The following is a 12,257-nucleotide window of genomic DNA, read 5'->3' as shown; positions in this document are numbered from 1 at the left end:
ATATCGTTGTAAACTAAAGGCTATTTATTGGATTGAATTTATAAGTTAGGCGAACTTCTAGATTTTCCTGGTTGGAACTTTTGAGGTAATTGTTAGTACTTACTTTTGGATTGTTGTTAAACAACCCTCATCATAGAATTCTCTGGCGTCTCTATAATTGTAATGTTTACCTTGACTTTTCGAGGTTTTTTACTACATCGCTTAGCCCATCAACAGTATTATGGTGTTTAGTCAACCTGAACTTCAAAGTTTTGTGGCACAAAACAATTGGCTTCAAACGTTAAATTTGTTCTTTTATTGTTAGGCACCATTAGAAAAAATGTATAAGTGATTGTCACGGGCGGGACACAATAAAACGTTTTAAAATCTCTAAAGTAGGCACTTATAATATAATAAAAGAAATGAAATAGGGCTGCACACTAAACACACTCTAGTTATGAAATTATAGAAAAATCCATAAAGTAGTAACTAAGTTATACGAAGCTTAAAACTTTTTTGTCACGGGCGGGGGCATGCAAAACCGTAGTGATATCATCCCATTATATAATTTAAATGCCTATTTTTCTTCAATGCCATGTTGCTTCTTTGGGACGAAGAAAGATCGAGACATTTATTCCCCACCTCAAAAAAGAATCACTTTTTAAATATTTTTCTTTATCCCAACCACGAAAATTAATTTGTTGAAATTTTTCAATAGAACATCGCCGTATTGTACACATCTTTTGACTACAAAAAAAAAGTGCAATTTTTTTATTTTGTACCAATAGCCCAATATAAAAATGTACTAATCTGTATAAATGTAACAATCGAGTGCCACTGCCTTAAAAACTTTTGCAATACTAAAAAAATTCAACAAATTTTCGTAAAAATTTCAAGTTTTTTAATTAGATTCTGAGCATGCAGTTGTAGTAAAATAAAGAACAAGTTTCAAATGACTAAAAGCTACGATTGATTTTTTAGAACTTTTAAAAAATCTCGAAATTTGTACGAAAGTTTGTTGAATTTTTTTCAGTATTGTACAAATTTGGAAACTTGGATTTACACGAGTTTTGTTAAAGAATTAACTATATTTTTATAAAAAAATAACCAAAGTTAAATAACAAAGAAAATAATGCGTTAAAACTTGGCAAAAAGTGGCTCGGCTGTAATTTTTTGACCACTGTATGTTTTTTTTAATATCTTCAACTGGACATGCACATTGTACATAAAAGAAGTACATAACAAAATTATTTTTTTGCCTTATTTCAAAGCTCATTTTGCCTTTTTTTAAGTTAACCGAGAGGGCCATCCCCCCAAATACGGCCTTGCAAACATATGTACATATACAGAGTATATATATATATATTATACACACACATATACATATAATTAGTTAAGGAAATAGAGTTAGGAAATTGCATATAAAGGAAAAATATGGAATAATAAAATAATGTTGTTCGTTGCAGAGCTGAGTCACTTGTTCCTTACCTCGGGTGGGGGGTAACAAGTAATTCTCAGCAATGCTTGAAATACAAATACTCTTCTTTATTCTAAAATTCTCTACCCCTTACCACTGGTGGGGAGAAGTAGAGTCTAATGAAATAAGAGGTTAGTACTTTCAATATTAAAAGTTTTACTCCTTACCGCTGGTGGGGGGAAGTAAAACCTTAATAAAGAAAGAAGAATAAAAATTATTAAATGCTTTACCCCTTACCGCTGGTGGGGGGAAGTAAAACATACAAAATAAATTTTAGAAGAAGAAGAAGAGTGTTATTGAGAGTCTTTACGATTCTCCTGTTTATTAAATATTTCTTCTTTATATACAATTTTCTTACTTTACGTTTCCTAACTAATTTTATATATACATATGTGTTTGTGTGTGTATATGTATGTATATTTACAAAAGATAAAATAAGAAACCAGTGTATTGGTTCTTATGGTATTTTGGTTGTGTGCCTCTGCTACATCTTTGCATGTGAAGAATATTGATAGGCAATGTATTTTCTATTTGTAGCACCATAAGGGTTGCTTTGCAGCATTGACATTTTAATGTTTCCCGTATGCGCTGCATTTTATGTGTGTTTATATTTTTACAACTGATAAAGGATCAACCGATTCAATATTTTATTGTTTCTCGCGAACGTTCCTTACATTCAATTACCTACTTTTGTGCGTCGAATGCACTCGACATCCTCATCGTATGTTTATGTTTGGATACATACATTTGAATTTACACATATATGTAAATGTAAGCGTACAAATTATATTTTCTTCGGTGGACTGTATTTTAGTTTTGGTGCAAGTGCACAATTTTTATCTTTCCTTTGTATATTCAAGGATTAGAAATGTTAATTACAATTTTAAGTTTGAGTATTTTTAAGACTAAGGTATATATGTATGTTTGTATGTATTCACACATGTTCAGAGATGTTTGAACGTATTGCCGAGGGCAAAAAAGTGATTATTTATGTACTGTATACTAAACATGTTCAATTTATTTTACAATTGAACAAATGTAAAAAAAAAAAATATTTTTTAAAAACAAGCTTTTATTTAACATGTACAACCAGAGGAATAAAATAAAGTAGTCTAACAAAAGATTTTTAGCAAGAAAATTTTGACAAAACTGCTCTAAAATTAATAAAATAAAATAAGTTAAGGTCTCGTTAAAGTTACTAAAAGCCATTTAGTGAAAGGAGTTATTCAAACTCTAGTGAAAATTACTAACAATTTGTACTAATTTACTTCGTTTTTACAAAAGTTTGTCGCGCGATTAGCAAACCGGCATTTAAATATCTGCATCCATACATACATGTGTATGTATATCTGACCAATTATGCATGTACGCTGAATTATAAGCATGTATGTATATCCATATATGAGCAAACATGCCATACGGAGGTACACCGCGCGGTACCATACCGTTGCTGTTTGAGCAAGCCTTTATAATGAAAACAGCTCCTAAGTATAAAGATTGTATTCTGTTGCTTTAAATAGATAAGTTCTTTAAATGTAAAGTCTATCTTAATAAACTGAAGAATTTTCACCTAAGCTTAGGGCCCGTTGCTCAATGTATGGTTATCACCAGTACATCATTATCGACGATTTCGACATCATGCATATAACATGTGATCGATAAAGCAGTTGTTGTATTTAACCGGAGCCTCTACCTCCGATTTTTGTTAATCAGACATTGTCCACATCGCCTTAATAGTATTCAGAAGAAATACATCATACTCAGGGCTGCCAACTTGGCTCAAACCGTACCATTTTTGACCGTATTTTACTTCAAATTGCACTTACTTTTTCAATTTGGCACAAACTACCAAATTGGCACTTTCGATAATATAGTAATATTTCAATACATTTTGGGGAAATTTTCTAATTTCTATAGTGTATACAACTGGTATATCTCACTTTTGTTTTAGGAATGTGTTTGTAATTGTAATGCTAAATGAGAAGAACTAAATAGAATCACAGCTTTTTTGGCACTTATATTTTTCTATTTGGCACATTTTGGCACTGTTTTATCCTCAATATGGCACTTCATAGCTAAGTATAGTTGGCAACCCTGATCGCACTAACTGAAATTTTTTCGCCTGCGCGATATTAGAAGTACCTTTGTACTTTTAAGATGCATGCATATGAATTATGCGTGGCTTTTATTGTATCTCTGTATTTCCATAAATCCCTGTGTGAGGAAACCAAATAATGTAATTCTTAACAGAAGTGCTTAAAACTTAACACTTTGGCAATTTAAACACTGTTGAAGTTGATTTCCTTACTAGCGCCTGCAAATATACTTCTTATTTACTACCGCCGGCAGCTTTAACAATTTTATAGTGGTTTTACGTCCTTTGACAAATTACGCTCTGTTAGCCATAAATGTTACTATGTTTTGACCGCCTTTGTATCAAGACCCCTGTACCATATAGGGAATTCATTTACATTTTAAAGTGCATTGTCCTCGTGATTGGAACTATGCTGAAAATTTCAAGCCTCTACCTTGTCGGGAAGTTAGTTTAAAATCGATTGGAAATTTCCGCGGGATGACCAAGTTAAAAAAAGCTTGTAAAAATACATACAATGGTAAAGAAATTATAGCCGAACCACTTTTTGCCAAGTTTTAACGTATTATTTTCGTTGTTATTTAATTTTGGTTATTTTTTTTCTAAAAATATAGATTATTCTTTAGCAAAACCCAAGTAAATCCAAGTTTCCAAATTTGTATAATGTTAAAAAAAATATCAACAAACTTTCGAACAATTTCGTTTTTAAAAATTCTAAAAAATCAATCGTAGTTTTTAGCGAATTGAAACTTTTACTTTATTCTACTACAACTGCATACTCAGAATCTAATTGAAAAACTCGAAATTTTTACGAAGATTTGTTGATTTTTTTTTAAATTGCATAAATTTTTAAGGCACTGGCATAAGTCTAAATTGGCAAGCTGTGTTATTCAAGTTTTTCTTTATGAGACGTTCAAAAACAGCATCAAAAATCTCATTATTATGATTCCGTAGAAAATTTTTTTTTTTATTTTTATGCAACCTTTTTAAGCTTAAACTGTTTAGTCATATGGGGCAATTTTTCCAAAATATATGAAAAAAAAACTTTTTATTAATAAAAAACTATAATTTTGGAGATATTTTCAAATCGGTCTTAATGAAAGAATTAACAAGGCGAACTTAGCAGTGCGTAGGCAACTGGCTGAGTCAGAGGGATCGTCGGTTCGAATCCTACTGAAAGAAGTCTGATGAGGAAATGTGGTGATTTCCGAAATAGCTATCACTTCTACCATTTTTTTTCAAATTATTGTTGCTTTTCCACAATAAGTTTTCATTAAAAACGGCCTCAAGCTCAATGAAAAAATTGTTGAATATAAATGTTATAAGGCCATAAAATCACAAAAACAAATAACTTAAGGACGAGGACACCTAAAAAAGTTAAACATTCTAATAATAGTAATATTAACAAAAACCAACAAAACAAACAACCACATGATCAAGTTGTATTGCAGCGGAAAGCTGCGCTTGATTGTAGTTGGCTTAACAACTGAAATAGTGGAAATAAGCAACAAGAATTAACAAGGCGAACTTAGCACAGTGCGGAGGAAACTGGCTGGTTCAGTGGGATCGTCGGTTCGAATCCTACTGAAAGAAGTCTGATGAGGAAATGTGGTGATTTCCGAAATAGCTATCACTTCTACCATTTTTTCAAATTATTTTTGCTTTTCCACAATTAAAAAATCTCATTATTATGATTCCGTAGACATTTTTTTTTTTGTATTTTTATGCAACCTTTTTAAGCTTAAACTGTTTAGTCATCTGGGGTAATTTTTTCAAAATATATGAAATAAAAAACTTTTTATTAATAAAAACTCGATTTTTGGAGATATTTTCAAATCGGTCTTAAGCCTTGAAATACAATAGATTTAATAATTTCAGTGGAAAAATAGTACCGATTTTTTTTTTGTATGGGGAGTGATGCAGTCTACTGTAGATAAGTTGACTATGATTACTGGGCCGTGCTATCATAGTAGCACAATGCCTGTGCATTTTTAAATTTTCAGGCAATAGCCTCATGCGACTATCGATTATATTTTTTGTTGTTTGTGTGAAGTATTTAATTTTTATCAGTATTTGTCTTTTAATCGAAATATGTTGAAATAAAAGTGAGAATAAAAGAAATATTTTGCCAGAATCCAAATAATCAGGGCTACGGCCCTGGTGTGATTAATCCTCAAATTTTATAATGAAAGACTGCCAGCACTGAGGTTAACATTAATATACCAACAAAACTTAACAATTAAAAATAATAGAAATTTTATTTTTTTGTCTTTATTGTTCTTTTAAGTAAAATCATGTTTATCTTTTAAAATACGAAAACTAGTTTGTGTACATCATAAAATTTAATAAAAAATTAACTATACAAACAAGTTTTGTTTTTGTTATTTTATGGCCTTATAACAATTATATTCAACAATTTTTTTATTGAGCTTGAGGCCGTTTTTAATTATTGTCGCTTTTCTACAATAAGTTTTCAATAAAAACGGCCTCAAGCTCAATAAAAAATTTTTTGAATATAATTGTTATAAGGCCATAAAATAACAAAAACAAATAACTTAAGGACGAGCACACTTAATAAAGTTAAACATTCTAATAATAGAAATATTAACAAAAATCAACAAAACCAACAACCACATGATCAAGTGAATTGCAGCGGAAAGCTGCGCTTGATTGTAGTTGGCTTAATAAGTGAAATGGTGGAAATTAGCAACAAGAATTAACAAGGCGAACTTAGCACAGTGCGTAGGCAACTGGCTGAGTCAGAGGGATCGTCGGTTCGAATCCTACTGAAAGAAGTCTGATGAGGAAATGTGATTTCCGAAATAGCTATCACTTCTACCATTTTTTTCAAATTATTGTTGCTTTTCCACAATAAGTTTTCATTAAAAAACGGCCTCAAGCTCAATGAAAAAATTGTTGAATATAATTGTTATAAGGCCATAAAATCACAAAAACAAATAACTTAAGGACGAGCACACCTAAAAATGTTAAACATTCTAATAATAGTAATATTAACAAAAACCAACAAAACAAACAACCACATGATCAAGTTGTATTGCAGCGGAAAGCTGCGCTTGATTGTAGTTGGCTTAACAACTGAAATAGTGGAAATAAGCAACAAGAATTAACAAGGCGAACTTAGCACAGTGCGGAGGAAACTGGCTGGTTCAGTGGGATCGTCGGTTCGAATCCTACTGAAAGAAGTCTGATGAGGAAATGTGCTGATTTCCGAAATAGCTATCACTTCTACCATTTTTATACCCGAGCGCACTTGTGCACAAGGGTATTATAACTTTGTTCACATAACGGTTGTTTGTAACAGGCAAAACGAATCGAGATAGATATAGACAAATGTATACATAAATGATCAGATTGAAAAGAGAAATCGATTAAGCGGTGACTGTCTGTCCGTCCGTCCGTCCGTCTGTGCACACGATAACTCGAGTAAAAATTGAGATATCTTAACGAAACTTGGTACGTGAACTTCTTATGGGCGTAGGACGGATGGTATTGAAAATGGGCGAAATCGGACAATAACCACGCCTACCTCTCATATAACGGTAATTTTAAGAAATACGAAAACTGCGATATTTTAGTAACTACTGAAGATAATTCACTCAAAATTGATACTTACAATGAGTTTCAGACGGAAAACATGAATATTATAAATTTTTGGAAAATGGGCGTAGCCACGCCCACTTATGGTTACATGTGTATATCTTGGTAACCGCTGCACCAATTTCTTCCAAGCTTGGCACAGTTGTTGGTCTTAGTACAGCGTACTAAATGGCTGAAAATTTTAAAAATCGGACAATAACCACGCCCACCTCCCATATAACGGTAGTTTTCAGAAAAACGAAAACTGCGATATTTTAGTAACTACTGAAGATAATTCACTCAAAATTGATATTTGCAATGAGTTTTAGACAAAAAATAAGAATATTAAAAAATTTTGGCAAATGGGCGTAGCCACGCCCACTTATGGTTACATATCTATATCTTGGTAACCGCTACACCAATTTCTTCCAAGCTTGGCACAGTTGTTGGTCCTGGTACAGCATACCAAATGGCCGAAAATTTCTAAAATCGACAATAACCACGCCCACATCCCATATAACGGTAATTTCGAGAAATACCAAATCTTCGATAAATCAGTAAATATTGAAGCTAATTTATTCAAAATTGATGGTTGCAACAATTCTTTACCAAGAAATACGTTTATGACAAAATTTTGGAAAATGGGCGTAGCACCGCCCACTTGTGATCACATATATGTATCTCGCTAACCGTTCTAGCAATTTGTACCAAGCTCGGTATGGTTATTGTGCTTGCCACGTAAAAGCAAACCGTTGAAAATTGTTGAAATCGGACTAAAATTGAGGCCGCTTTTCATATAACGGTAAATTTAAGAAATATTTCAATATTTCGAAATTTAAGGACGCTAATTTACTTAAAATGTCTACACCCCGGCTTATCATGTAGCGGTAGCTTTCGGAAAGGAGGAAAACATATATTTAATACTTGCGCCGGGTATTTAATGTTCGGCTCCGCCCGAACTTAGACTTTCTTACTTGTTTCAAATTATTTTTGCTTTTCCACAATTAATTTTCATTAAAAAACCGCCTCAAGCTCAATAAAAAAATTGTTGAATATAATTGTTATAAGGCCATAAAATAACAAAAACAAATAATTTAAGGACGAGCACACCTAAAAACGTTAAACATTCTAATAATAGAAATATTAACAAAAACCAACAACCACATGATCAAGTGAATTGCAGCGGAATAGCTGCGCTTGATTGTAGTTGGCTTAACAAGTGAAATAGTGGAAATAAGCAACAAGAATTAACAAGGCGAACTTAGCACAGTGCGTAGGCAACTGGCTGAGTCAGTGGGATCGTCGGTTCGAATCCTACTGAAAGAAGTCTGATGAGGAAATGTGGTGATTTCCGAAGCAGCTAAGACTTCTACCATTTGCTTTTCCACAATAAGTTTTCATTAAAAAACGGTCTCAAGCTCAATAAAAAATTGTTAAATATATAAGTTTTGCTTCTCAAAAAGTTGTTTAATTAGTTTTTAAAAGTAAATCAAAATATAAATTTGAGAAAAAATTAAATTTTGTTAGCTCTAAAAAAACACGCAATTTGTTTTAGAACTATCTTTGTAGAGAATTTAATTCTCTTGAACACCACGCTTTTATAAATGGACTAAAAAGTAGAAAATAATATTTCTCAGTCCCATAGAATTTGTTTTGATAACTTTTGATTTTGAAATTTTAGCAAATGTCAATTTATGAGATTGAAAATTTGTACTGGCGCTGAAGAAATTTTAGGTCTATGCTATATTGTTGGACTATTGTCAATTAAATCGAATACTTTGTATTTCATGCGCTCCACGTTTTTCGTTTTAAATTTCATAAATTGTTACAATGTTGCTAAAATTTCACAATCAAAAGTTATCAAAACAAACTATTCATATTTTTGTTGGTCTGCGTTATCCATTAAAAATGAGCAAAAGTCAGATTTCCTTTTTTTCTAAAGAAATTTTTTCTATGTGGTCCAAAATACCCTTTTTTTTAGTTTTGCAAAATAATTCAATGAATATCATCATGTATGTGCAGGCATGGGCAGAGAACAAGCACACAATGCATGTGACTTTTCTTTGAGTTGTGCTGAATTATATACGCAATTACGCAAATTATTTGTGCTCATAATTTTAAATTTATTTAGTTGAATCACTTTGTTATTGTCTCTGTAGATCGCATTGTAGAAAAACACAGCCAATTCGTTAAGAAACATACGACCACCGAAATTTCCGTTGCTCACTACACAGGACGCATCATATATGATACACGCGCTTTCACAGATATAAATCGTGACTTTGTGCCACCGGAAATGATAGAGTGTTTTCGCTCGTCGATGGATGAAAATATCATGATTATGTTTACCAATCAACTCACGAAAGCGGGAAATTTAACAATGCCATTTGAATGCGTACAACACAAGTCAGAAGACTCCCAAAGAAAATCCTATGTAAGACATTCGTTATAATTTTAAGCATGTATTTTAACATTTCAAAACTCTACTTTGCAGCCGTTAAACACTCTATCAGCTGGGTGTATTTCGCAAGTGAATAACTTACGAACCTTGGCAGCGAATTTTCGGTTTACCTGCTTAACTTTGCTTAAGACGTTGACATGCAATAGCAATCTGGGTGTGCACTTTGTTCGTTGCATTAGGGCGGACTTAGAATACAAACCACGAGCATTTCACGCCGATATGGTACAACAACAAATGAAAGCTCTTGGCGTTTTAGATACAATTGCCGGCAGACAGCTTGGCTATTCCTGTCGCATTACGTTTCAAGAGTTTCTTAGACGGTATGTACATATAATTTATAAAACATAAAGGAGGGTTCAGAAATATTCATATATGAACGTTCGGGAACTTGAACGTATAAAATATTCTCTATCGATTCTCGTTCGCGAACGAGAAGCATTAACTAAGTCCAGATAGTTCGCGTTCGCGAATGTAGAAAAAATTTCCGCTGTTGTTCGCACGCGTATGTATTGGTGGACCAAACGCGTGCGTTCATATATGTAGCTATAAGTGAATGTAACTGCTGCGTCAAACATTCTCCCCAGTACTGCTGGAGTTAATCGCTACTTTTGAACCGCTACTGCACCGACTTCAACTCTATTAACCCGTGGTAGTGCACATGGTAGTGCAGAGTCGAAACAGTCGTAAGCAGAATAGCGAAAAACTACGACAGAGGGCGCCCATAAATCACGCAAGTGACTACTTTAGTAACTCCCGGTAGTGCAGAGAGAGCCGATGGTGACTACCGCCTAGGATATTGCCTTGTAAAAGTAGTCGATGAAATACACTGCAAGTAGTCGGTCGGTAATTGACGGTGTTTATCAGGTAGCTACCGATTCAGCAGTCCTGTAGGTGACAGGTAATAAGATCAACGGAAATAAGGTCAATTGACTTTATTTCCCACCCTGGTGCGAAATAAAGTCAATTGACATTATTACCTTTTCAAAACGAAATAAAATCCATTGACATTATTTCTCTTTCAAACATTAAATTTGCTTAGCTTCGCGGCGGCCCGCCCACACCGCGCGCGCCGCGTTCGCGCTCGAGCCCCGCGCGACCGGCGCGCACACCACGTCACGTTACGCCGTGGCCCCTCCGGCCCCCTTCCCCGTCTCCCGCCGCGCTGTAACGCAGGTAGATTTATTTTTTGTATACGTTGAAATAAAATTTTTATATATTTTAAACATCGAAGGCTTATATTCAATAATACCTGCACACTTTTCACAAAGATGAGATTCTGATATAAAAATCTACCTAAGCTTTAACTGTCATCAGTGATATTAATGCTACCTTATATAACGACAGGTAATAAGTCCCAGATGATTTCTAAAATAACAAATTAGTTTTTGTGCAAGTTGCAGAGAGAGGGTTTTAATGAATTCAAGCCCTCGATATTTCACATTTTTATATTTGTAAGTTATTGGAAGCAGGGATGCCAACTTGGCCCAAACCGTGCCATTTGTCCCTATTTTACTTCAAATTGCACTTAATTTTTCAATTTGGCACAAAGTGCCAAAATGGCACCTTTGTAAAATAAATAACATTTAAATATATTTTTGTGAAATCCTTTGCGTGCATTTCTTTTTCTCAACTCAAATTTTCTAATTTATAAAGGCTATTCAACTGGTTTATCTTATTTTAACATTGCGCTTTTGTTTGGAAAATGTAGCTTTATTTTATTGCTAAATGTGAATGATTAAAAGGAATGACACCTTTTTTGGCACTTTTTGGCACGTTTTTATCCTCAATATGGCACCTCATAACTAAGGATAGTTAGCAGCCCTGAATGGAGGATTTATGCTGTGTTTTGGGGCAACAACTTGTCTGAAGTAAAAAAGCATATAATTTGTGTTTCAAAAGTGTTTGAAAACCAATCAATTGACTTATTTGATCTCGGTTCCAATATTAAATAATCAATAATTGTTTAGACCCGCATTTTGGCACAATGGATCGTTGAATGTGCCATCTAATAAATAGTGTCGTTGTTCTCCTTACCTGCTTTTAAATGTTGTCGTCACAAATTGCTGGCGGAGATATGAATACAGTGTAAGAAAATCCTTTTTCTATAACTGTTTCCTTATAGAATGGTTGGTTTCTTTCCACCTTAGACATTCCGAATTCGTTTAAAATATGCTAATTTAAAACACAGAATTCTTTCAGTGTTCCTCCGGGGTTTTTGGACATGGACTGTTTCTTCAATTTAATAGTGTTCGCTTTATTTTTTCTGGAAACGAAACATGTTTTGCAAGTTATGGATCATTTCTACACTCTTTCTTCAAATATTCCGCGTATTCCAGCTGTGCGCAGGCGTTTAGTTTTTCGCATCGAGTTTTTACATATTCGTAATTTAAATTGTTTTAATAAAATCAATTGGTGGTAGTTCATGATTGTGTGTGGATTAATATTACAACAGGATTTGGCAATAATCTTTTTCATATATTAAAAAACAACACTTACGGGGCAATGTTTTATGAGGTGGGTTTTGTCAAAGGCTGAGGTGAACTCAGCCGATCCAGAGTCCGGCGAAGGTCCCACTAACCCCCACCAAATAAACACACTATTTTCGTGTATTTACTTCGAACACACACACACACACGGCGCTACGACTAGAG

General features: G+C 33.5%; 1 protein-coding gene across 1 annotated transcript in view; it reads left to right on the top strand.

The window, feature by feature from the left end:
* LOC118750296 (neither inactivation nor afterpotential protein C-like) overlaps nt 1-11,753 on the top strand; it is a gene marked incomplete at its 5' end in the record, with an annotated part of 57,688 nt that extends 45,935 nt beyond the window's left edge. Inside the window, 3 exons of the mRNA XM_036485019.1 lie at nt 9,305-9,579; nt 9,640-9,926; nt 11,729-11,753. Of these exons, the coding sequence (XP_036340912.1) occupies nt 9,305-9,579; nt 9,640-9,926; nt 11,729-11,753 (587 nt within the window). The remainder of the gene's footprint in view (nt 1-9,304; nt 9,580-9,639; nt 9,927-11,728) is intronic.
* Nucleotides 11,754-12,257: the final 504 nt, after the last annotated feature.

This window comes from Rhagoletis pomonella, unplaced genomic scaffold (genome assembly GCF_013731165.1).
Source record: "Rhagoletis pomonella isolate Grant_MI unplaced genomic scaffold, Rhpom_1.0 Rhpom_scaffold_00198, whole genome shotgun sequence".
Taxonomy (NCBI): Eukaryota; Metazoa; Arthropoda; class Insecta; order Diptera; family Tephritidae; genus Rhagoletis; species Rhagoletis pomonella.
The sequence above is the reverse complement of the archived record's forward strand: the minus strand, read 5'-3'. Positions and strand labels throughout refer to the sequence as shown.